Source organism: Aegilops tauschii, chromosome 4 (genome assembly GCF_002575655.3).
Source record: "Aegilops tauschii subsp. strangulata cultivar AL8/78 chromosome 4, Aet v6.0, whole genome shotgun sequence".
Taxonomy (NCBI): Eukaryota; Viridiplantae; Streptophyta; class Magnoliopsida; order Poales; family Poaceae; genus Aegilops; species Aegilops tauschii.
In genome coordinates, this window is record NC_053038.3 from 509665660 (window position 1) to 509692143 (window position 26484).

Consider the following 26484-nt stretch of genomic DNA (forward strand, 5'->3'; position numbering starts at 1 on the left):
TCTTCAGCGACATCATGCACACCTACGGTTTCCACCTTCTGGATTTTACTCCGAATGCTGTGGCGTGCATGGCCCTTTTCGCTCAACTCTGCGAGGGCTTCGCCGGAGTGCATCCCAACGCGGTGCTCTTCCGCCACTACTTCTTCCCTCGTATCCAAAAGGGGGGCGCCATTTCCGGTTGTGTCGCCTGGATCCGAAGGACCCAGGAGAAGAGGACATATCCGGACGGCGCCCAGAAGGAGAGGTGGGAGGAGTGGCGGGGCCGGTGGTGCTGGATTGAATAGAAGGATCCGCCGGACTTTTGCCGGGTCCGCCACGCGCCGCCGGTCCGCAGGGGCGACTGGAGCGATGTTGACGTCAACGATGAGAAGCTCACGGTCGCCACCACCAGGATTCTTCATCTCACCGAGGCCGGGCTCACCCTCGAGATGATCAGGGAGGATTTCATCCGCCGCCGAATCGCTCCGCTGCACAACAAGGGGAGGCCGGCCTAGCTCTTTACGAACGCCGCCGACATCATGAGGCCCCGCCCCGGCTTGGACCACAACCTCACGGTGATGGGGCACGCCCACTTCTGCCAGCGGCTCTTCCAGCTCGATGTGAACCGCGATGGCGAGGTCGAGCAGTCCGGCAAGGCCGCGAAGGCCACCGTGAAGCCGGCAAGGCCATCAGGGGGCCCTTGTTTAAGTTGCCGGCGGGGGTGGTCCCGCTGAGCAACAGCTCGCGTCGAAATGACATCATCGCCATGATGCCGGAGTTCAACGCGCACGGCCACGGCCCAACTTGGGTCGAGCCGCCGGAGGATCGGGTGCAGGAGTTTTTTGACACCCTGGAGGAGAAGTACGTCAGGGCCAAGCCGCGGCTCGTCCAGGACACCACCCAGGCGGAGCTAGACTACATCGCCGCTAGGGCGGCGGAGGCGAAGCTCGCCAGGGAGGCCGGGAGCGCCGGCGGTGTGGAGGACAAGGGCGTGGCGGAGGTAGAGGAAAAGGAGCTCGCCCAGTGGGCGGAATCCGCTAGAGAGGCCACCAGCGCCGGCACCGGGGCTCCTCTCATTGAGGACGCGCCTGACGAGTCGGAGGAGGACGAGGAGGAGGAGGAGGCCGAGGCCGTCGACCCTCCAGCCATGGGGAGAGGGCGAGTCCTGCGGCGGGCCAGCTCTGGCGAGCCGGTTCGGCCTGGCAGGGCCGTGTGACCCCGGCATGCCCAGGAGACGTCCGCGCGCCAAACGAGGGCCGCGGCGGCGAAGAAAGTGGTGAAGGCCGCGGTGGTGAAGAAGAAAGCATCTGCCTCTTCTTCGTCTAAGCGCGCTCAGACGCCACCTCCTTCCCCTCCTCCGGCAGACGTTCACGCGGAGGTCACCTTTGACTTCGGGTCCCTCAGCCCAAGGAGGAAGAGGAAGGCAGCAAAGGAGGAGGAGGAGTAAGCTTCTTGTTCCCTTCCCCTTCCTGTCATCTTCGTCTCCTCAATTGCGCTGCTTATCTTGAATTGTTTTCATTTTTGCAGGGAAGTGGAGACGCTGGCCCAGAGGGTAAAGAGGGCCAGGTCTTCGGCGGGCGGCCAGCCCCCGGCAGGCACCTTGAAGGTGCTGCTGGTGGTGGTGAGCAGCCCGTACAGCAGCCCTCGGCGCAGCCCCCAGCGTAAGTTTGCCACTTACTCCCCGTCGACGTGTGTTAGGGGCATGATCCCTTGGTGCTGACCTTGCCGTGATTGCAGGAGGAGGCCAGCGGCAGGAGGAGCCGCAGAGGGCTACCCCCAACACGCCACCCCCATCGACCACGCCACCCCGAGGGGCGTCCCCGGCAAGGGCGCCAAGCACCGAGCCCATGCACACGGAGGAGGAGGAGGAGAACTCGGGCGCTGGTGGCTTCGCCTCGGCGCCGAATGTTGGCGGGGAGGGGACTTCTGCTTCCCAGCCCGGCATGGGTAAGCCACTTGCCTTCAGTACCTGTCTTTTCTTTTTCTGTTCTTGGCTTTGCCTTATACCCTTTTCGGTATCCAGGTCCTTCTTCGGTGGATCTGGAGGACATAGACACCGTCATCGAGGACGTTGCCAAGGATGCCGTGGCGGAGGCCGACAAGATCGCCGCCGAGGAGGCCGCCAGGGGCGCTGCTGAACACGCCACCAAGGGGCCCGCCGGGGAGCCCGGCAAGGCTACTGCCGAGGAGGCCGGCAAGGGGCCTGCCGGGGAGGCCAGCAAGGCCGCTGCCGAGGAGGAGGTGGTTGACGACCAGCCTTCCTCCTCCGCTGCCTCTGGCTCCGGCAAATACCTGAGGGTGAGTGACGACCTTTTCGTCCACCTCCCAGGGTCGTCGAGCTCCAGGGCACCCATCGAGGGAGAGGTGTTCGACGAGGAGGTGCTTGCTGCCGCCGGGCTCGAGGTTGTTGACGAGCCGAGCGCCGGCGGTGACGGTTCTCAGGAGGAGCGGCTTCTCCAGGCCATGGGCGCCAATTTCCGGAAGCTCCAGGCGCTCCACCGCGCCCGCCTGGACAAGGCCAAGTCCAGGATGGCAACGGTGGACAAGGCGGAGACAGACCTCAAGGTACACGTCGCCGAGACGCAGACTTGGTTCCGCCAGGCTTGTGAGGAGCTGAAGGCCGCCCAGGGTGAGCTGGCCAAGCGTGACGTGGAGCTCATCATGAAGCGGGCCGACATCGAGAAGGCCCAGGAGACAGCGGAGAGCTTGGCCGCCGCAGCCGAGGCTGCTCGGACCCAGCACCAGGCTGCGCTGAACTCCCAGGAGGAGGACCTTGCCGCGCGTGAGGAGAAGCTTGCCGCAACGCTCCGCAGCAAGGATGAGGAGGTGGAGAAGCTCGTCATGCAGTGGATCCGGGAGCTGGATCAGAGGCACAAGGAGGCACAAGGAGGCACTCGATGCTCAGGCTCTGGGTCACGCTGGCAAGGTGAAAGAGCTGGAGGTGGAGCGGGACGGGCTGAGGGACCAGGCCCAAAAGGTGGCCAAGGAGAAGGACACGCTCAATGGTGCCCTGATTGAGGCGCGGGGCGCGGTCCTCAGCAGGTCTGGGGAGCTCTCCGAGGCCAACAACTCCATTAAAGACATCAAGCTGAAGCTGGAGGGTCTCGAGGGGATGTTGTCAGAGAGCAAGGCCCGGGAGGAGACCCTGACCAAGGATCTGGAGAATGAGAAACACCTGCGGAAGAACGAGACCGCCAACCACAAAGACTTTGTGGAGGGTGAGAATCGCTGGATCGGCCGCCTTGAAGACGTCGCCGGCAGGATCACCATGCAGCTGGACACCATGGGGATGCCAACTGTGAGGTACACTCCGGATCGCAGCACGACTCCCAACGCCAGGCTGACCCTGTTCTTTGAGGGTGTTCTTGGAGCCCTGGAGCATTTCCGCTCCACCAGGGCGACTTTCCTGGCCAATGAGGCCCGGAGGCTTTGCCGGGGTGCCATAACCAAGGTTCTCACCAAGGTGGCATATTGGAATCCCAACCTCGACTTCGATGCTGCGCTGGAGAGCTTGCCGGAGGGTGTGGACCTCGCGTCGCTCAAGGAGCGTATCGAGCCCATCATCAGCGGCATCGATGGAATCCTGAGGGTAGAGGGCCAGCGCCGGGACTAGGCACCCTGCTTCTTATCGTCGCTTCAGGTTCAGGACCAAGACAATTTCTATCTTTAATTAGAACCACAGCAACAATTGATGTAATATAACTCTGCAGTACTTTTGAATCAGTGCATGTTATTTTCCTGTTCAATTTCTCTCTCTGTATGTCCACCCTACATTAATCGGGTAGGCTTGCCGGCGCGTAACCCAGGGCGCGGCGCCTCGAGGACGGATCCTCGATAGCCTGCCGGGTGCGCTTGCTGCTGGGCAAACCACCTTACCGCCCTCAACGCGGCCGCTCGAACTGTCGATCTTGACTCGAGTCAGAATCGAGAGCGTTGCCGGTTGCGGAAGGCTACCCTGCCACTCTCGACCCGGCCGCTTGAGCTGTTGAGCGGACTCGAAACAGAACAAGGGCGTTGCCAATCGCGGGAGGGCCCCTTTGCGTGCAGGTTTTCCATACAAAGAACGAGATCTCCGAGGGGAATAACCTAATATAAAAGGAAATATTTAAAGTCCGGCATGACTTTGCTTTCATGTCGCCGTACTAGCACCCTCCGTGCTTGCAGGCGGCGCCGTCCTGTTGGCCGTCTTCTTCCTTAGAAACCACGGCCACGAGGAACTGCTAAGCTGGTTGCTAAACCAGATTCTCACAACTGCGCCCCCTACCTGGCGCGCCAAAGATGTCGGTGGGAACGACACCTATGGGATCACTGGAATCCCTTCTACGGTCGGCGGGCGCGGGGTTGTGAGAAGAGCAGGTCCAGGAGCCAGTACAAAGATCGTTTACCCAGGTTTGGGCCACGAGGATGCGTAATACCCTAGTCCTACTTTGGTGGATGTATTCAGTGTTCTTGAGCTTTCGAACTAGCTATGGTGGCTGTGTAGTTCCAAAGAGCCGAATCCCTCTCCAGTATGCCTCGGGCCTCCTTTTATAGTCGAAAAGGTGTTGCCACAGTGGCACACAGGAGGTGGAAAGGTGTACAGTGCGCGAGCTTATCGCCCTGAATTACGGGACAAAGCGCATTAAATGCGCTACTTAGGTGTCCATTAGCTTTATCGGGGACGGGAACGTGGCCCGTCCCGTCCGTCGCCACTCCGCCTTGCTTCGACACGCACCCAGGCCAGCGATGCGTGCGGCGCCATGTAGGCAGACAGGCTGCTGAGGTGGCGCGATGGCAGGGTCTTCACGAAGATCTGCATGCCACCACGCAGGTGCTTGCTGAGTTGGCCTGGAAGCCGCATGTTGCCACGCAGGTGCCTGCCCAGCTGGTTGGGCTGGCAGCTGCATGCGAACGGCGATGGAGTCTTGGCTGGCACGGGCCTGGCAGTGGCCCCGCTGATGCCCCCGACAAGGGTCTTGCCGGGGGCCCGGCAAGGATCTTGCCGTGGCGTCGCAGTCGTCCCCGGCAAGGCGCTTGCCGGGGGTCTTGTGGATCTCCTCGGCTAGGATCCCGCCGAGGGTCACCGTCTTCTGGTCCTCATCTGATCTTGTGTGTTCATGATCTTGACGAAGATCTGCATGCCACCACAGAGGCGCCTCCCGAGCCCTGGTTCCAATGTAGTTGGTTGGCTGGTGTTGGAACCCACGGGCTCAAGGGTGGCCTGCTCTGCTGGCATCGGGCAAGTTGCCCCGGCAAGGCTCTTGCCGGGGCCGCGGAGGCCGCCCCGGCAAGGCTCTTTCCGGGAGAGTCCACCTCGCCCCTTTGCTCTCCTGTGTTTCTGGTCTTGGCATTGCCTCGGTTGTCTTGCGCTTCGGCTTCTCTCCGGCTTCCCTCCTCTGCCCTGCTAGGTGTGGCCGTGGCGCGTGGCTCTGACTGCCCGTGCACAAGTAAAGGGGTCAAAAGGAGAGCCCCTACTTTTGTACACTGGCACTAAGCTTGAGCGATGCTCTCTCCTTCGCGAGGCCAAAAATTATATATATAATTACGATCACGATGAACCAGATGCATAGGATAAAACTTCTGATGAAATTCCATTTTCAATCGGTTGTAGTTCCATGATCCAATATCATCACATAGCCTAAACCACGTCAATGCCTTTCCCTTCAAAGATAAAGGGAAGACCTTCTTCTTGATAACATCCTCGGGCATACCAGCAAGCTTAAATAATCCACAAACTTCATCCACATAGATTAGGTGCAAATCGGGATGTAATGTTCCATCTCCTGTAAAAGGATTAGCTAGCAGTTTCTCTATCATACCCGAAGGAATTTTAAAGTAAACATTTTCAGTAGGTTCAGTAGGTTGAGGAGCAACTCTTTTCTCTACTGGTCGGGGCGAAGATACCCCGAACAAGCCCGTCAAAGGATTATGTTCCATAGTAACAAGTGACGGTAAATTTCAGCACACTATATAAATTTTTCCTTACCAATTTCCACTTACCAAAGGCGCTTCACTCCCCGGCAACGGCACCAGAAAAGAGTCTTGATGACCCACAAGTATAGGGGATCTATCATAGTCCTTTCGATAAGTAAGAGTGTCGAACCCAACGAGGAGCAGAAGGAAATGACAAGCGGTTTTCAGCAAGGTATTATCTGCAAGCACTGAAATTATCGGTAACAGATAGTTTTGTTATAAGGTAAATTGTAACGGGTAACAAGTAATAAAAGTAAATAAGGTGCAGCAAGGTGGCCCAATACTTTTTGTAGCAAAGGACAAGTCTGGACAAACTCTTATATAAAGGAAAGCGCTCCCGAGGACACATGGGAATTATCGTCAAGCTAGTTTTCATCACGCTCATATGATTCGCGTTTGTTACTTTGATAATTTGATATGTGGGTGGACCGGTGCTTGGGTACTGCCCTTCCTTGGACAAGCATACCACTTATGATTAACCCCTCTTGCAAGCATCCGCAACTACAAAAGAAGTATTAAGGTAAACCTAACCATAGCATGAAACATATGGATCCAGATCAGCCCCTTACGAAGCAACGCATAAACTAGGGTTTAAGCTTTTGTCACTCTAGCAACCCATCATCTACTTATTACTTCCCAATGCCTTCCCCTAGGCCCAAACAATGGTGAAGTGTCATGTAGTCGACGTTCACATGACACCACTAGAGGAAAGACAACATACATCTCATCAAAATATCGAACGAATACCAAATTCACATGACTACTTATAGCAAGACTTCTCCCATGTCCTCAGGAACAAACGTAACTACTCACAAATCATGTTCATGTTCATAATCAGAGGGGTATTAATATGCATAAAGGATCTGAACATATGATCTTCCACCAAATAAACCAACTAGCATCAACTACAAGGAGTAATCAACACTACTAGCAACCCACAGGTACCAATCTGAGGTTTTGAGACAAAGATTGGATACAAGAGATGTACTAGGGTTTGAGAGGAGATGGTGCTGGTGAAGATGTTGATGGAGATTGACCCCTCCCGATGAGAGGATCGATGGTGATGATTTCCCCCTCCGGGAGGGATGTTTCCCCGGTAGAACAGCTCTGTTGGAGCCCTAGATTGGTTCCGCCAAGGTTCCGCCTCGTGGCGGCGGTGCTTCGTCCCGAAAGCTTCTCCCTGATTTTTTTCCAGGGCGAAAGACTTCATATAGCCCAAGATGGGCACCGGAGGCCTGCCAGGGGGCCCACGAGGCAGGGGGCGCGCCCCCACCCTCGTGGACAGGGTGTGGCCCCCCTTTGGTGCTTTCTTCGCACAATATTTTTAATATATTCCAAAACTGACTTCCGTGGAGTTTCAGGACTTTTGGAGTTGTGCAGAATAGGTCTCTAATATTTGCTCCTTTTCCAGCCCAGAATTCCAGCTGCCGGCATTCTACCTCTTCGTGTAAACCTTGTAAAATAAGAGAGAATAGGCATAAGTATTGCGACATAATGTGTAATAACAGCCCATAATGCAATAAATATCGATATAAAAGCATGATGCAAAATGGACGTATCATGGACATAGCAAAACTAGCATCCCCAAGCTTAGGGTTTTGCATAACATTAGCACAACTAACATTAATAGAATTTATAGTAAAACCATTGCAATCATGCTTTTCATCCAAGGAACTATCATGAATCGCTTCATAAATTTCTTCTTTTAACACTTCATCACAATTTTCAGATTCACGAATTTCAAGCAGAACTTCATAAAGATAATCTAGTGCACTCAAATCACTAGAAATTGGTTCATCATAATTGGATCTCTTAAAAAGATTAGCAAGTGGATGAGGATCCATAAACTTTTAGCAAGCGAAGATGCAAGCAAAAATAAGGCACATGATAACACAAGCAAAGATAGCAAACGAGCAACCAAAAGGCAAACGAAGAAGGTGAACGGAAGAGAGGCGAAGAAAAGGCAAATCTTTTCAAAAATTGTTTTAGAAGTGGGAGAGAGGAAAACGAGAGGCGAATGGCAAATAATGTAATGCGAGAGATGAGAGTTTATGATGGGTACTAGGTATGTCTTGACTTGGCATAGATCTCCCCGGCAATGGCGCCAGAAATCCTTCTTGCTACCTCTTGAGCTTGCGTTGGTTTTTTCCCTTGAAGACGAAAGGGTGATGCAGCAAAGTAGCGTAAGTATTTCCCTAAGTTTTGAGAACCAAGGTATTAATCCAGTAGGAGACAACGCAACAAGCCACCGAATACCTGCACAAACAAACACCAACTTGCAACCAATGCGACAAAGGGGTTGTCAATCCCTTCACGGTTATTCGCAAAGTGAGATCTGATAGAGATGGATAAACGGTAAAGTAATATTTTTGGTATTTTTGGTTTATGGAATGGAAAGTAAAAGATTGCAAAAGAAAGTAAATAGGATACTAGAATTGTAGATCGGAAACTTATATGATGGAAAATAGACCCGGGTGCATAGGTTTCATTAGAGGCTTCTCTCAAGATAGAAAATATTACGGTGGGTGAACAAATTACTGTCGAGCAATTGATAGAAAAGCGCAAAGTTATGATGATATCTAAGGCAATGATCATGAATATAGGCATCACGTCTGTGTCAAGTAGACCGAAACGATTCTGCATCTACTACTATTACTCCACACATCGACCGCTATCCAGCATGCATCTAGAGTATTAAATTCATAAAGAACAGAGTAACGCCTTAAGCAATATGACATGATGTAGAGGAATTAACTCAAGCAATATGATGAAAACCCCATCTTTTTATCCTCGATGGCAACAATACAATACGTGTCTCGGTTCCCCTTCTGTCACTAGGATCGAGCACCGCAAGATTGAACCCAAAGCTAAACACTTCTCCCATTGCAAGAAAAACCAATCTAGTTGGCCAAACCAAATCGATAGTTCGAAGAGACTTGTAAAGATATCAAATCATGCATCAAAGAATTCAGAGGAGATTCAAATAATATTCATAGATAAGCTGGTCATAAATCCACAATTCATCGCATCTCAGCAAACACACCGCAAAAGAGTATTACATCGAATAGATCTCTAAGAACATCGAGGAGAACTTTGTATTGAGAATCAAAGAGAGAGAAGAAGCCATCAAGCTACTAGCTATGGACCCGTAGGTCTGTGGTAAACTACTCACGCTTCATCGGAGAGGCAATGGTGTTGATGTAGAAGCCCTCCGTGATCGATTCCCCCTTCGGCAGGAAGCCGGAAAAGGCCCCAAGATGGGATCTCACGGGTACAGAAGGTTGCGGCAGTGGAAAAGTGGTTTTGTGGCTCCCCCGGAAGTTTGTGGGGTATAAGAGTATATATAGGAGGAAGATCTAGGTCAGGAGGCCACCGAGGGGCCCGCAAGGTTGGGGGCATGCCCTCCATCCTTGTGGCCGCCTCGTGGCTCTTCTTACTTGCACTCCAAGTCTTCTGAGTGTCTTCTGGTCCAAGAAAAAATCATCGCGAAAGTTTTATTCCGTTTGGTATTCCTTTTCTGCAAAACTCTAAAACAAGGAAAAAACAGAAACTGGCACTGGGCTCTAGGTTAATAGGTTAGTCCCAAAAATCATATAAAATAGCATATTAATGCATATAAAACATCCAAAACAAATAATATAATAGCATGGAACAATGAAAAATTATAGATACGTTGGAGACGTATCAAGCGGCAGTGGAGCGTGTGGTGGGTGTTCCGCGCACACCCAACAGGGACGCCACGCGCACTACGCTACGCCAGGGACTGCGCTGCCACCGTAGTGTAGCCTCTTAGCTGGAGTTGTCCTCTGATGACGACGGACCGGTGCCATTGGCGATTGTGGGAGAAGCAGACGAGATAAGCTACAGGGAGGGAGGGGAAAATGCGACGCGGAACTCGCCGGCCGTGAGGGTTTATATAGCAGGCCGGTAAGCACTGGGATTTTGGGGGATTTCACCGAGTCGAGCGGGAAGATTGCGCGGGAACCTGCGAGGTTGCGCGGGAGCGGGCTCACCGACGATTCATTGGCGCCACTTGGAGCCACTGTTTGGCCAAAAGAACGCCCCCGCACGCTGTGCAAGCTTGCGCTGTAAGCCGTCTGCGGCAGCGGGGTGACAAGACATGCGACAGGAGGACGAAAGGCCACGTACACATACGGTTAATAAAAAAACATTTGCGGTTTAATTACCTACTATACCCCATCCTGGTTTATAAGTAGGATTTAACTAATAAAATATGAATGCATGTCGCCAAAGATTATATAGTTGGATTCGTATTTGAACATAGTTTCCAATTACATAATTTTTATAACATGCATTAACATTTTGTTGGTTAAATTTAAGGGCAAAGTTAGGCATAGAATATAAATGGGACTAATAGACCAAGACGGAGGTAGTAGCACACGGCCGCTCTCTACGCAGCGACGCAACTGTCGGCCGGCTTGTACGTGACCATTTCCTGCGTGTTCATCTGCTCTATGCGTCTGGTTGCTTGCGGGTGAGGCGGCCGTGGCGCGCTCTGCTCTCGAGTAACTCCGGGTACTCTGCCCTCGTCCCTCCAATAATATTCATAGATAGCATTTGGTGCTGCTGGTCGCAGTGCCCATGGTCGCAGCATGCGGTCGATGGTTGGCACATTCTAGCATTGGTCGTCGCATCGCATCACCAGCAAAAACAGCCACGCCCCCTGTGCCGTAGCAACCTGAGTCATGGCGATGGGGACTGCGGTGGTCATCTTAGGCGGGTTGGCCCATGCACGAACAGGAGCGGGCGAGCTACTGTATTGATCCAGGGGAAGTGTAGTGAACACTTTTTTATTTTTTATTTTTTTAAACATGAACATATTTTAATAAAATTAACACTTTTCAAGCGCGTTCATTTTTTTTGGAAGTTCCTGAACATTTTTTGAATTTTTGGACAAATTTTGAAATGAGATTTTTTTAATTGATTTTTTAAAACACGAGCACTTTTTGCAAATTTCCAAACCTTTTTCTAAAACACGAATTTTTTTGCAAAACTCTCGATCATTTTCTCAAGGCAAATTGTTATTTTTTGAATTTGTGAACAATTCTTTTAAACGGGAATATTTATTGAAATTCGGACAATATTTGAAACACGGTCTTTTTTGAAAAAATGTGAACATTTTTATAAACAAAAAAATTTAGGAAATTTCTGGACATTTTTTTAAAAGGGAACTTTAATAAAATGAAAAAAAAAACAAAGATAACCAATAAAATAAACATCAGGAAAGTAACAAAAAATTGTAAAAAACGGACAGGAACCTTCTGGAATGTTTCGAAGACCGAATAGCCAAATGGGCTGCCCGTTTCGGTTCCTGCTCGTGGCTCCTGTTTGATTTGGTGTCAAGTCAAACAGGATTTGTTGTCGCGGTGGGGCATCGATCTAGCCAGCGAGCTTGTGGGGCCCCGGGGGAGGGGGGGTTAGTGCTTGAGCGTTTTCCGTGGAATATCGTCCGCAACTCTAGGGTTTTTTCTCAATTATTAGTGGTGCCCATGTGGCTATCTAAACTTACGAGGTTAGTCCATCTTATTCAGGTTTTGTACTATGTAATTTTTTTCATGAAAAGCATGGAGGAAAACTTATATGCAAAAATCTTGGTATAACTTTTAGTTTTATTAGGGTTCTTTGTTGTCCGTGTGAATTTTAGTGTTCTTGATCTGATATGTTTTGCCTGAGATGTCAAAAAAATCATATTGTTTACTAAAGGAAAAGGAGATACAAATGTAAGCCTAATAGTTAGTGAGATTCTTTGGGGGGGTTAGTTATCGGAAATATTTTCTTAACTACCATTGGAAAAAACTTAGTAAGGGGCCTTGGTGCCAACAACATCTAGATTACCTAAGGGACATTGAAGATGCACCAACATACTCAAAAGAGGAATAGGGTCCGGAGGATCTGGTGTAACGACCCGGATCTGGTAGGATCTGAATCTCTGTGCTTACTATGCTATCCCTGAATTGTAGCTAGCACACATAGTAACAAGAGTGAATATCAATAAAACATACATCGTTTACTAAAAAAATGGATCCAAAATTACATATGCATACCGTTGGCACAGCTCAAAGCTGGCATAGAATACAGCGGAAACATACATAGTGATAAGCTAGAGCTTCGTCAACTCCAAGCTCATTGAGTGCAGGCCCGTGATCCTATCGCCTCTTAACATGTCAACATCTGCACATGACAGGTGTAGATGAGTACATGAAATGTACTCGCGAGTTGCAAAGGAAATTATAACAGGATATTCATGTATAAGACGAAGAATATCTAAGGGGTTTTGTTTGCGTAAAGCTAATTGTCGCCTGCACTAGGATTTATAAAATTTCTTTGAAATATAAGTAGTTTTTAAGATATAAGGTTAGAGTGAAATATTTGGGTAAACAGAACAAGGCTCATTCTCCAACCTAGGAAAACAATACTTAGGGTTGAAGTGAAACACACCCATGTGCTTAATCCTCAACCCAGAACCCTTAAATCAGATTTGAGAAAAGAAAGGGAAGATCCTTCTTCGGTTCAAGTCTTCAGTTACTCAAATTGCATGTATCCTAGGGCAGGACTAATCAATTAAAGTTTAACCCTCTGCAGAGATCGTACACGTTCCACATATGACATAATCAACCCCATTTGTTGTTACACACTTTGGTGCACGACCGAGACGAGATTGTGACGAAGCCTTTCGGTAGCGGCCTCCTCTACCAATTACCAAGCCGCCTGCTACCGAGGCAATTAATGTCTCTCTCTAATGGTGGACATGGGGTAAGGGTTTCCCATTAATAATAAGCTAAGCCATCGCCCATGATAGCATGTGGTTGTACTACTGGAAGCTACTTCTTAGTGAAAGTTGGAAGAATTCGGTCTCCTGGGCAACGGTCCCCATCAAAAACATGTGTGCATGTCCTTAGTCGGACGCAATGACTCAAGTGTGCAATTCCTCGTCGGGTGCAATCACTTAGTGTGCAAGCCCCCAGTCGGGCGCAATCACTTGTAGATGCTCTCATCGGTCCATTCCGCCCAGATGAATAAGAGTGAGGCGTTTTGGCTCCCAGGAGCATCTGCACCTGTGCTGAATAAACAAATCATAACAAATACTAGAAAATTTCAAAAAAAAATCCAATTTTTTGGCATGGTAGATAATTTGGTGCGTAATGTCCGGTCCAAATTTCAAATCATTTGGACATCTGAGTAGCTCTCGGCAAAAAAGACAAATTTGGGGTCTGTTAAATAGTGTATTGTTTGTATACTGTTCTGACCCAATTTGGCTTTTTTGCTGAGAGCTATTCAAATGTCCAAATGCTCTGAAATTTGGAGCGCACCTCATGCGCCAAATTATCTACCATGCACAAAAAATTTGGATTTATTTGAATTTTTTATGAATTATTTCTTGCCCGGGTGTAGATGAGCCCGGGCTCAGAATTGGATATTCGAATAAAATGATGTTCTTTTTAAGATTTCACAAAACAAGTTTTCTTTCAATTCCACCCCATTTTACAAGCATGGCTAAGCATAAGCACAAATATAAGCTTGAAACCTAGGGATTTAACTAGCAAGATATCACTTTGTAAAACTTTAGTAGAAACCCTACGCATGCATACTACTGAATTTAAAGAGGCATGCATAAAATGAAAATATAGGTCAAGGGATGGTCAACTTGCAACTTGCCTGAGTTTCCTGAAGATGAACCATATGATTTGGGAAATTCTTAATTCCCTCTAGTTTATTTTTCCACAATCCAAATTTGGGAAAAGTGTGGATGTGACGGTCATCCATTTGATTCAAAGGAATGAACCATAGGAAAAATGAAGGAATTTTTTCTTTGGTTTGAGATTCATAGGCAAAACAAAAGGAATTTTAAAATCCAGTCGGACCTGTTTATTACTTTCTTATGCATGAAGAACAAGGGAGAGCCCATAAGAAGCATATATTACTCCTATAACCTAATTTCACCTTTGCATGTGCTTTAATCTTATTTTGACTACGTCTTTTAGGATTCCTCTTCCGCTTATCAAACACACAACTTTGCAAATTCATGTTTTCGTAATTCTCTATTTTGCATATGGCATCATATCATTTTATTTTTCTCTGTGGACCAAGGAGAGAGGGGGCTCAGTTATTCCTGTGTTCTCCAATTATCATGCTTTTGAAATCATGTGATCAAAGAGACCCTTAAAAAATCTATAGTAGAAGTTATTCGGCTGCACCACAAAAATGCAGAAAAATTCTACAGGACTAGGTGCATGGCATAGTTGTCATGGAGAACAAAAAATCCACGAGGTTGTACGAAGACCACGAAAAATTCTACACCACGAAAAATCAACGGAAAGAAGAAAATTTCTACACCACGAAAAATCATGTGAATCAAAGAGACCCTTAATAAAGCATAGATTGGTTTTCTTGCAATTGGAGAAGTGCTTAGCTTTGGGTACAATATTGCGGTGTACTTTCTCAGTGACAGTTGGGGCAGCAAGGCACGTATTGTATTGTTGTCATCGAGGATAAAAAGATGGGGTTTTCATCATATTGCTTAAGTTAATTCCTCTACATCATGTCATCTTACTTAATGCATTACTCCGTTCTTTATGAACTTAAGACTCTAGATGCATGCTGGATGTAGTCGATGTATGGAGTAATAGTAGTAGATGCAGAATCATTTCGATCTACTTGGACGTGATGCCTATATTCATGACCATTGCCTTAGATATCGTCATAACTTTGTGCTTTTCTATCAATTGCTCGGCAGTAATTTGTTCACCCACCGTATTATTTGCTATCTTGAGAGAAGCCTCTATGAAACCTATGGCCCCCGGGTCTATTTTCCATCATATAAGTTACCGATCTACTATTTTGCAATCTTTTACTTTCCAATCTATAAACCAAAAATACCAAAAATATTTACTTTATCTTTTATCTATCTCTATCAAATCTCACTTTTGCAAGTAACGGTGAAGGGATTGACAACCCCTTTATCGCGTTGGGTGCAAGTTCTTTGATTGTTTGTGCAGGTATTAGGTGATTTGTGTGTTGTCTCCTACTGGATTGATACCTTGGTTCTCAAACTCAGGGAAATACTTATCTCTATACTTTGCTGCATCACCCTTTCCTCTTAAAAAAACCAACGCAAGCTCAAGAAATAGTAGTGGATCACTAACCAAAACCTATACTAAGCATATAGGATAAGTAGTTAAGGTACAAAAGCAGGCTATGCATCAGAGTAGGAGCAATCAAATACAATAGCAAAATCTAATGCAAGCATGAGAGAGAATGGAATGGGCGATATAGGAATGATCAAGGGGGTTTTGCTTGCCCGGTTGCTCTGCAGATGAAAGGAATCTTTGGAAGCGTAGCCGTAGTCGAACACCGAAGCATCAACAGTCTCGGGGTCTACCGGAGAGGAAGGAGGGGGAAGAAGTAATAAATAACAGGCATACAAAGCAACAGAAAGCATGACACGAGAGTAGGCTATGCTAGGGGTGACCTAACGCAGTGCTAAGTGTTACGGGTGGAGCGGGAAAAATATCCGGGAATATTTTCCCGGCTCCAGGCATTTATTGGTCAGACAATTCATAGGGGAAGGTTGCATGTTTGCTTTGTTGGGGACAAGTGGGAGGTATGTGGATGGCATATTCGGATTCGTCATAGTTTTCTGATCATTTTTCATATATATAAATTATTTTCATTTGACTAACGGTTATTTTCTATTAATTTTCAAAGCTTAATTGATTTTCTGAAATTACTAGTTTTATTACAAATTCGAAAATTAAGTAGCAAAAGCTAAGTGTACCCAAATCTGTACCCAGTCGTGGGCACAGAGCGGCTGACAGTGGGGCCAAGGGTGTGCTGACCCAACAGTCAATAGTCAAACTGTTGACTGGGGTCAAACGTGAACACTGTTGGTGGGTCCTGCGTGTCATTGAGTGATCTATTTAACAGACTTTTAATTAACTCCAATGAGGTTACTTAGGACGGTGGGGTCCGATGTCAGTGGGAATTAGCGTCTTAATTAACTGCTTAATCATGCATAAAAGAGTTGAGAGAAGACTCAAATAATATTCATAGATAATCTGATCATAAATCCACAATTAATCGGATCTCAACAAATGCACCGTAAAAGAAGATTACATCAAGTAGATCTCCAAGAACATCAAGGAGAACATTGTATTGAAGACCAAAGAGAGAGAGAAGAAGCCATCTAGCTACTAGCTATGTACCCGTAGGTGTGTGGTAAACTACTCACCCATCATCGGAAGGGCAGCAAGGTTGATGTAGAAGCTCTCCATGGTCGAATCCCCCTCCGGCAGAGGAACGAAAAAAGGTCCCCATATGGGATCTCATGAAGACAGAAACTTGTGGCGGCGAAAAAGTATTTTGGTTGTGCCCTTTGGTCTTCGGGGAATATTTAGGTATTTATAGAAGAAGAATTAGGCTAGAGGAGTCATGGGGGGCACAAAAGCTTGCAGGGTGCCCCCCTAGGGCGCGCCCTATGAGCTTGTCATTGACTCGTGGCTCTTCTGGCCTCCTCCCGAAGCTTTCAGGGTGTCTTGTGGTCCAAAAAATCATTAAAAAGTTTCCTTCCGTTTGGTATTGATTTTCTGTAAAGACAAAAACAAGGAAAAAATAGCAACTGGCACTGGATACTATGTTAATAGGTTAGTCCTAAAAAATGATATAAAATAGCATAATAATGCATATAAAACATCCAAGATTGATAATATAATAGCATGGAACAATCAAAAATTATATATACGTTGGAAACATATCAAGCATCCCCAAGATTAATTCCTGCTTGTCCTCGAGTAGGTAAATGATAAAAACAGAAATTTTGATGTGGAATGCTACCTAACATGTTTATCATGTAATCTTTCTTAATGTGGCATAAATATTCAAATCCATAAGAGTCAAAACAAAAGTTTAATATTGACATAAAAACAATAATACTTCAAGCATACTAAAAAGCAATCATGTCTTCTCAAAATATTATGGCTAAAGAAAGTTATCCCTACAAAATCATATAATCTTGTTATGCTCTTTCTTCTTGACATAAAGTATTTATAATGCATAACCCCGATGACAAGCCAAGCAACCCCGATGCTCATTTTTAAATACACATTGAACATTTTTATGATATACACTAAACAATTTTGAAATGCAAAAGGAGCATGTTTTTAAGATACATTGAACATTTTCTTAATTAGATGATACCCCGTGTGTTGCTGCGGAACGTTTTCTTCAAATACCTATTGAGGACATGTGCATAAAAAATATGTAAAATCAACGAATAAGAAAAACAATTGTGTGGATCATTTAACGTACTACAATTTTCCTGAATTCCTACCATATTTATCGCAAAAATCATCCTCAAATCAAATAGTCTTATATTAGCCCTAATTATATGTAATAATACTACTGGTCTTTCTAAAAATTGAAGCCAATAATATGTGCAATCTGCTGAAACAGGTTGGTTGAGATACTAATGCGTAATATTTGAAAATTCGGCTGGCCTGAAGACCAATAGGTATATGAAAAGATTGCAATATGCAAGCAAGTGGAATTATTACTCATCGTAATGTCTTTTGTTTTCATGTGTAGTCCAACCATGGCGAGAAATTCAACTTCCCTGCGCCCGATAAGTTCTCCTTTTAGATTATTGATAAACATCAAAGATAAGAGAAAAGGTAAAAGAAGGGCTTAAGTGTAGCAACTGAAAGGATACAGCGAGCAGGAACAGTACGAAAGATACAGCGAGCAACAACAATAGAGCAACTGAAATTGAAGTATACTGCGAGCATGACAAAAAGAATACATGACGGGAAAGCAATAGTACAAAAGAAGACCTACGGCTATGGGGGCAAGACCGTGCACACCTAATCACGTACCAACTATCCAATCAAAATACACAAATGTGAATCAAATTAACGGTAGGTTAAGCAAAATCGAGAAGTAGTAGAGGAATTTTTTATCCATGTGAGTTGTGATAGTATGAAGGATGGGTAGCACAAGCCAGTAAGGTGTACAGATCCTTCAGCAAGTTCTTGATGTGCAATCCATTGGATCCTCATAAGATAATACTTCTTTCGCATGTTGCCATTGGATCCTCATAAGAAAAAAAAAATTAAAGATGTGATTTTATAAAAGAAAAACGTACCAAACAAAATTAGGAAAACGATCATTTTTTGAAAAATGCAAACAATTTTTGAAACGTGAACAATTTTTGAAACATTCCAAAAAAAGTTCTCGAACCTGAAATTTGTTCAAAAATTCAGAAAAATGGTCTATATTTTGAAAAAGTGTGTACATATTATTTTGAATTTCTGAACATTTTCATAGAAAATAACATTTTTTGCCCATGCGAACAAAAAATTGAAACTGCAGAAAATGATTTTGAAAAACATGAAACTTTTTTGAAGTTGCGAACAAATTATGAAATTCTGAACAAATTTTTAAACCACGAACATTTTCTAAATTTTTGAAATAATATTTGAAAATGGAGCATTTCCTGAAATTATGAACATTTTTTAAACAAAGCGAACAAATTTTGCAAGTGATGAGCAAAATTTGAAAACAGAAACATTTTTCGTAAAAATGAACAAAATTTGTAAAACGCGAACATTTTTTGAAAAAGAAGAAGAAATCTGGGAAAGACAAACGAAAGCGAAAAGAAAATAAAATCGGAGAAACAAGGAGAGAAAAGGAAAAAAGAAACAGAGAAACAATGAAAAATAAAAATATAAACAGAATAGAAAGAAATCCGGTTCAGAAACCTTGTAGAAGTTTCTCAAAACCGTAAAAAACCGGCTGGGAAAACCAGAGGTTCCCAAAACCGGAAACGCTGAAAGCGCTTAAACAGGCCGGCCCAACACGACGTATCGGATCGACCGCCTGTGCGGACCTGCTACTTCTTGCCGCAGAGAGCGGCGAATAGGAAATTCCTTTGCCGCCGCCCAAGACATGCGAGGAAAAGCCCGTCGGAGTTCCGTCTGGGCCGGGCCGGCGGGGCCCGCCGTGGCGTGCCACCGCCGCCGAGCTCCTCCCCTCCTCCTCCTCTGCTGTCGCTGTCACTCCAAAACCGTCGCCTTGCTTCCTTGTGGGCTTCTCTCACCGCCGTCACTCTCCGCCTCCCCCCACCGCGCGCCGTCCACCACCCAGACCCCACCCCACCCCCACCTCCCTCCGTCGCGCCGGCGATCCCGGCCTCCCCTCCTCCGCGGTAAGCAAACCCCAACGCTCCGATCCCCCTCGCCGCCGCCCCCCAAACCCCCGACCGATTCCCCCGCTCTCCCCCGCGCCCCGTCGGCCAGTCCAATCGCGATTTGCCTGCTGGAGGCGTAATCCCGGTCTCCTCGGTCAGCCGAGGACTGCTGCGGTCTTCGTTAGATCAGTCTCCGACGGCGCTGGCATGCTAGCTGCCTGGTGGCTAGGGCATCGCCATCATTATCAGCTAGCTAATGGTCGCGATTTAGACAGAGACCGCGAGGAACCTTGGACGAGAGACAGAGTCGTGGTTGGACTTGGGTCATTAGGGTGATGATTAGAGAAAAAGACCCGTCTTTTTCTAATCATTTCTTCCTGTGGGGGTCCCGACCACTCCAAATCCCCTTTCGACTCAGCTGTGCACCACAGGAGTTGGTCTCAGTGCCTTTGACTCTTCTCTGTTTCTATATAACTTCACACTATATTCCGATTGTTTCTCACTTCTAATTATATACCGTTTGCTTATTCTCGGAGTAAATCTATGAAATGTTTTATCTTTGACTTTTTTAATGCTCGACTCCATTTTGGTTGCTCACGCATGCAGATGTATCCTTTGGAAATGGAGGGCAACTCGAACCCAAAGACGACCAACAAGCCCAAGTGTATTCGCCTCTGTCTTGCCCGCCTGCAACCTTATTTATTCTATCTTGACTCGAATGCATGCCGTGCTATTTGTTAGGATTCTTTTGTTGGATCCACTGATGTTCCACCATATTGACCGCTATGGTTTGGTTCTTCCTGTATGCAGATTCCAAGTTCACACAGCAGGAGCTTCCAGCATGCAAGCCGCTACTGACACCTGAAATCGTAACTATCCGAATCTCTGATGCTTGTTTATCATCTTCATTCAGTTGCTGTACTACACATGTAATTTACAAGTTGCTTTTAAGTGACGATGATGTCTGGACATGCATAGGTCATTGCTGCCTTTGCGCTCATTGGCGCCCTGTTTGTTCCCATTGGGCTTGCGTCGCTGCATGCATCACGACAGGTCAAATGCACATCTCTTTGATGACCACATCAGTTTTCTCTGGCGTGATTCTTTGTGGTGCATTTGTTTACCCTGTACCTTCCCTGTGACGCAGGTTGTCGAACTGGTCCATAGGTATGATGCAAGTTGTGTGCCCGTGGATGACAAGGTTGGGTTCATCCAGAACTCCAGGACTGACAAAACATGCACAGTAACGATGACTGTGAGTTTCAAGTGAAAATGTTATCGCAGTTATACATATTTACTTGTGATGGTTGCGCGTAGTACTACTGTTGTTGAGATAGTCTTTAAGCGCATTATCTCCTATAAATTTGAATGAACTGGTTGTTGTATGCCTTTCAGGTGCCAAAATACATGAAGAGCCCAATCCACGTCTATTACCTGATCGACGGCTTCTATCAAAACCATCGAAGGTATATTTTCCTATTAAATATTTTTTACTGAAAAAAAAACTATATTGCTTCCCTGGTTGGTTCTCGATCAGTGCTTCACAAGGAATTTGAAAATATTCATTTCCTACCTTCTGTTGCATTTTTATAGGACACCGTAAAACTGGATCTCGTATATTCTTTTTATCTCTACTAAATTAGCAGGCACGCCATACTGTTGTATTGACTACTAATCTGTCGGAACAAATTATGTCAGCATACTCAGACCAATTGTTGCATGTCTTTTCCTAGGTATGTGAGAAGTCGAAGTGACAAACAACTGCGGTATAAGAGTGCTGCACATTTGACATCGGATTGTGTGCCTGAAGGTGATACCGCTGATCATGCTCCAATTGTTCCATGTGGCCTTGTTGCTTGGAGTTTGTTCAACGACACATATACAGTTCGGGTCAATGGGGTGGTTACTCAAGTGAATAAAAAGGACATAGCTTGGAAGAGTGACAAGAACAATAAATTCGGCAAGAATATCTATCCCAGTAACTTCCAGAAGGGAAGGCTTATAGGTGGCGCTACGCTAAATGAGAGCATACCAGTACGTGGATATTTCCATCACCCTGCATATGCATTACTTTTGGTATTAAGGGATCTGCGTGCTGGAATATAGAACACTTACAATCATTTTATGCACATTCTTCTAGATTTTTTACTCTAATTTATTCTTCTTGTCACAATTGTGTAGTTAAGTGAGCAAGAAGATCTCATTGTTTGGATGAGAACTGCTGCCCTCCCAACTTTCAGGAAGCTGTATGGCAGAATTGAGAAAGATATCAATGCAAACGATAATGTAACAGTGGTTATACAGAACAACTATAACACATATAGTTTTGGAGGATCAAAAGCGTTGGTCCTTTCCACTGCATCTTGGATTGGAGGAAAAAACAACTTCATTGGTATTGCATATCTGACTATTGGTGGTTTGTGCCTTTCCCTTGCAATGGGCTTCTTAGTTCTCTACATGGTTAAACGAAGGTATGTTTCATAATTTGCTCACTACTATTTCATATTGGACATCATGTTTTGAAGCATTCATATCACACTTACTTTTCACGAACCCTTGTTATTAGTTTGTTACTTGAATGCATTTTGTTTGATTAGATTAAGCCAGTGTAGTTATTGGTTCTGTACATTTGAATGAAATTAGGAAAGTGCTACAATGAGCTAGATGGCTCTTTTCTCGTTCCATCATATACGAAGCTTGGGCTCTAGTTTTCAGCTTGTTATGCATGAACCATTATATGAAATTGTACAAAGGGTTAATTAGTGACTAGTTCTAATTGTTGCGCCAGGATAATCACATTTGATTATTTTCAGGAACTTTGGAGACCCCTCGAACCTGTCATGGAATAGATGAATAGAGTTAACTATTAGACTGGAGTATCATGTCTGAGAATAAAAGATCATTCAATGGGTAAATTCTTCCAATTGGATCTATGGGTGTCTGTTCTTATTCCCATTCACTGGGCTTGTCATGGCTCATAGGCATGAGGATCTTGTTGACTTTGGAGCCGTAATAGCATCATACATACATGAACAGAATGTATTGTGATCGGTTGACTTAAATCTTATCTGACCTTATCTGACCATACCGGGAGTCATTTCTGAATGCTTATTATGAATTATAAACCAACTAATTGTGCTTATGGTAGCTGATACTTATACCTGTTCTTGCAGTTCATGTTTCATGTTTCCCTATTTGATCACATAAAAGGTATCACCAGGTGCTAATCTTACGGCATGCTTGGTTTATTTACCAAAAATTGGCTAGCCAATGTCTGGCAATGTCCTAAACTCGACAATATTGGCAATTTTTTGAGAGGTTGGCAAGGCAAATTGGTAGCCAACTTTCTACCTTGCCAAACATTAGCATGCCAAATTTAGTCCTCAAACCAACCATGTCCTTAATATTGAAGATCTGAAGGCTAATGTGCTGGGATTCCCCTTCTATTTCTTTTGTCTGCTTGTAAGCCAAATTAATAGTGTGACTAGTGACTGAGATTACAAGCAGTTCATCCCAGTCTTATAAAGAAAGTATCATTCAAGGAAACAAAACTGCAAATATTTGTACCAAGAATAGTTTTGTCATTCTCAAGTGATATTCCTAAAACAAGTTTGTATTGATCTGTGATCACTTTATCAAAACGATCAACAGATAAAGATACAACTGCTGCTCTTAGAAAAAGTGTCAATTGACGGCTGATGAGTATAGTGACTGTAACACACTTAACAAAACACTTCCGTTCAAGTCACCTTGTCAGCAACCTAGAAATTAGAATAATTCCAACACTCCCACTAATAAGCTTGCACTGTTTGCGAGCACAGTAGCTTGAATCGTCTTAATGTTCATCTAAGGTGGTCATTGGCAGGGCAGGATCGTAGGCTCCATGGGCGTGGATATGCTCCTAGTGCACATTTCAGGGACAATTTCTGTGACCCCTTCTTCCTGAGTAGTCACAATGCTGCTGATCAACATCATTTTTGGGGGGCTAATGGTTTAATTCAACAGAAGGGGAAAGATAGCCTGGAGAAAACATTAGCGCATACCTTTGCGAGGTTCCTGAAGTAAATTGTTGTGTAGTTCCCCGTTGGGAAGAAAGCTTCTATCAGATCAGCAAGAACCAACTGGGGCTGGGAGATAGCTCCATCTGACCAATCTTTTTAAAAGCAGGAAGTTTGTTAGACCACTACATATGTAAAATCATATGACACACTGGGGTTTGGGCATTGTTATCAACTCATCACCCTGATTAAGTGGAATAAGATTAAAAAAAAGGAAAACCAGATCACTATGTTTTCTTAAGCACAGAAACAATAAAGATAACTGTCATTACCAAGTGTCTTGGAATTTCCTATTCTTTTATCAAATCTCCATATGCTTTGGTTAGTTATGAAACTAAAACAAGAGTCACGGCCCACATCAATATTGTCCAAAAATGTGGATAGCTTGTACTCTCCAGGATCCGAGGCATATGTCTGATCTATGACCACATCCACCGTCTGAAATTTATATGAACCAGGTTTGAGTTAGATGGTAGTAAACATAAAGTGGTCATTTAAAAAATTCTGAAGTAATAGATCATATAGCGTCCGCAGAATTTTCTTCTTACATAGTAAGAGGCCAAATTTATCTTAGAACAATGTTAAAGTTCATATAAGCAATCAAGTAGTAAGAAACGAGCTCTTGTTAGCATTATCTGAAATGGTGATCTGGCTGACATTAGGTTCATTATTATTGGTATACTCACACAAAGAATGGCATGTAAGCTGTCCATGTCCTCTGGATCTGAAACCTTGAATCTCTTATCGGTAATAGTTGCATCAACAATCTCTGCTCCTGCATCTTTGACATACTGCTCATGGAATAAATAGACATGCACATCAGCTGTCCACTTCTTTGTTAGGTTTTGTAACTGCTGCAATACAAAATGACGCTACCTGTAACTTGTAGCTTTCTCTGACAAATGTCCACACTCCCTACAGCAGCAGTAGATACAGTACACCGATGATCAGTAAAAACTCTGTACTCAAAATTTTGCTTAGATAGATGCACCAGAAATTCATGATCCCTTGGGTGTAAAGTTGCATACCTCTGTGAATTCGACCCATGCCACTACAGGTTTGAATCGGGTGCTTAGGGCAGCTGCTGCTTTGCTTAAGCACAAGTAGTTTGTCTTAATCTGCATTAGGAATGAATGAGTAGCATGTGTTAAAATTTGGCGCAAAAATGAGATACGCGGTCCTTAGGTATACCTGTATATATAAAATCTACAAACTAGTAAGTATTGCACAGATAATCTGGTCTTGCTAGTTGAGCTGCAGCTGCCTATTATGGTGTAGTAATATTACTGAGTACATAGTAAACACAATATTGTCACTCAACCATGACAACGCAAATTCAGTCAGATTTACTGGTCTTAACTGCATCATATACTGCATTGGCCCTGTCTTCGGAGTTGGTGAACGTTCCCAGGTATTTGATCCACTCGGCCCTCTGCACAGAAGCACCAATATTAGTTTTGTCAGTTCAGATAACCGCTGAGACCTTAGCAATGGAGCAGAGATTACAGGGGTAGTGATAAACGTACCTGCAACGGCGTGTCCTCTTCGGAGGGTACATAAGCCGCGAAGTTGCAACCCCTATCTTGATCCGTGCTCACGAAATGCGCGCGGAACTGCGAGAGCTTGCCTGCGTCTGTCCCGTTGACAAGCTGCACGTTTCCACTTGCATACGCCTGGAGCACGCACTGAGAAGCCACCTGTGCTGATGTTATCCCCTTCAAGTTCTCCAGCACTCCAAGTAGCTGCACACACACATAGCAAAATTACTCCAGGCGTCAGAGAGCTGAAGCATTATAAGCAGAAAGCCGGCAGAGGATTTCCTTTTTCCTTTTCACATTCGCAGCTTCCGTTGTTACTCTTTTTTTCCAGTATATTATGTATGTATGTATGTATGTATGTATGTATGTATGTAAGGAATGTAAAATGTCGCCGCCGCGGATTCCTGAATGTCGGTTTATACAATGACCTCAGTTTGGCTCCTCCATTGCTCACCTCGAAGAAGGACACTGCAAACAAACAGAGGTGGAAACCATGGCGTTACTCTGGTAAGTCGGCAGTGTTGCATGCTGCCGTGAAACCGCAGACTCTGCTTCATCTACCTGGAGAGGCGGCGGTGTCGAGGGAGTAGTTGGCGAGGGGGACGACGAAGGACTTGATCCTCCCCGTGCAGTACCTCGTCCCGCTCGCCATCTTGGACGTGCTCTGCACAAAACGCCGCGCCGTTGCCGATCAATCAATCTGTCTGCAGATGAACCAATGCAGTGTGAGTGAGAGTGTGCGTGCCTGCATGAGGAGGTAGCTCTTGCCGTCCCAGGCGTTCTTGAGGACCTTGAACCCCTGCCCGTAGTATATGTGGAACAGCCGCGCGTCCTCCGCCCGCGACACCGGCCCGGCCACCACCGCCGGCGGCCTGCTCGCCGCCTCCGCGGCCAGGTGCAGGAGCAGCGCCGCCCACAGGCACCGCACCGCCGCGCTCCGGCGGCACGCCATGGGTCGCTGCTCAGGCCGGCTCCTCCCCTGCCTGCTTGGAGCTCCTAGCTAGCCTGTGAGTCGTGATGGCGAGTGAGTGAGGTAGCGAGCGGGAGAGTGTGCCCGTGACGGACAGGGTGTGCGTGTGTGTTGGAGGGGCGCCTTTTGTCGCGGCGCGGGATCGGTGGGATTCTTGTGAGTGAGCGAGTGAGGTTGAGGCGATGGATGAGTCGCACATGCGCGTGCTGCCTGCGCTTGGTGCGGTGGTGGTGGTGGGGTGCACGTGGTGGCGCTGTTGCTGAGCGCTTTGGATGGTTGCTCCTTTTGGCCATTAGCAGTTGACCGCCCGTGCCACTGGCCGCCTTGGTACCTAGCTTTGTCCATCGGACGAGGATGATGACCGTGGTTTCTCATGCCAACTTCGACGCACGGCACCAAATCCTGTTCGGACGGCAGCAACGTCCGGCCATTTTTATGGATGTGCTGTCATGCTTCCGACGCGTGGCCGCATCTTGTCCGCATACAATTTCTTTGCCGCATTTCTTTTATTATTTATTCCATCAACGTTTTTTTCCTGATACATTCACCAAATCGCCTGCTACCTAGGCAATTAAGGCCTCTCTCTGATGGCATGGCATTCTTGAGGCAAGGGTTTTTCGTTGGTAATAATAACATGTGCTAATAACATGTGCTTGTACTGGACGCTACTTCCTAGTGAAACTTGGAAGATCTCGGTCTCCTAGGCGACAGTCCCCACCAAAACCTGTGTGCATGTCCCCAGTCGAGCGCAATCACTCAAGTGTGCAAATCCCCCGTCGAGCGTAA

The 26484-nt window shown here is 46.1% G+C and overlaps 2 protein-coding genes across 2 annotated transcripts; one reads left to right on the top strand and one right to left on the bottom strand.

Annotated features, from left to right (window-relative positions):
• The first annotated feature begins 18996 nt into the window (after window positions 1–18996).
• Window positions 18997–22217, top strand: LOC109776724 (ALA-interacting subunit 1). The gene is made up of 9 exons (XM_020335390.4): window positions 18997–19150; window positions 19739–19796; window positions 19943–20001; window positions 20111–20185; window positions 20280–20387; window positions 20528–20598; window positions 20866–21166; window positions 21314–21603; window positions 21946–22217. Exons 2-9 carry the CDS (start codon window positions 19739–19741, stop codon window positions 21983–21985), a joined length of 1002 nt encoding a protein of 333 aa, XP_020190979.1. The 5' UTR covers window positions 18997–19150; the 3' UTR covers window positions 21986–22217.
• Window positions 22218–22692: 475 nt separating this feature from the next.
• LOC109776723 (uncharacterized) lies at window positions 22693–25788 on the bottom strand. Its single transcript, XM_020335388.4, has 11 exons — window positions 25474–25788; window positions 25290–25392; window positions 25183–25196; window positions 24717–24932; window positions 24551–24622; window positions 24219–24308; window positions 24067–24105; window positions 23877–23981; window positions 23463–23628; window positions 23176–23285; window positions 22693–23074 (listed from the first exon to the last, which is right to left on the bottom strand). The coding sequence occupies exons 1-11, from the start codon at window positions 25678–25680 to the stop codon at window positions 22988–22990; spliced, it is 1209 nt and encodes a 402-aa protein (XP_020190977.1). The 5' UTR covers window positions 25681–25788; the 3' UTR covers window positions 22693–22987.
• Window positions 25789–26484: the final 696 nt, after the last annotated feature.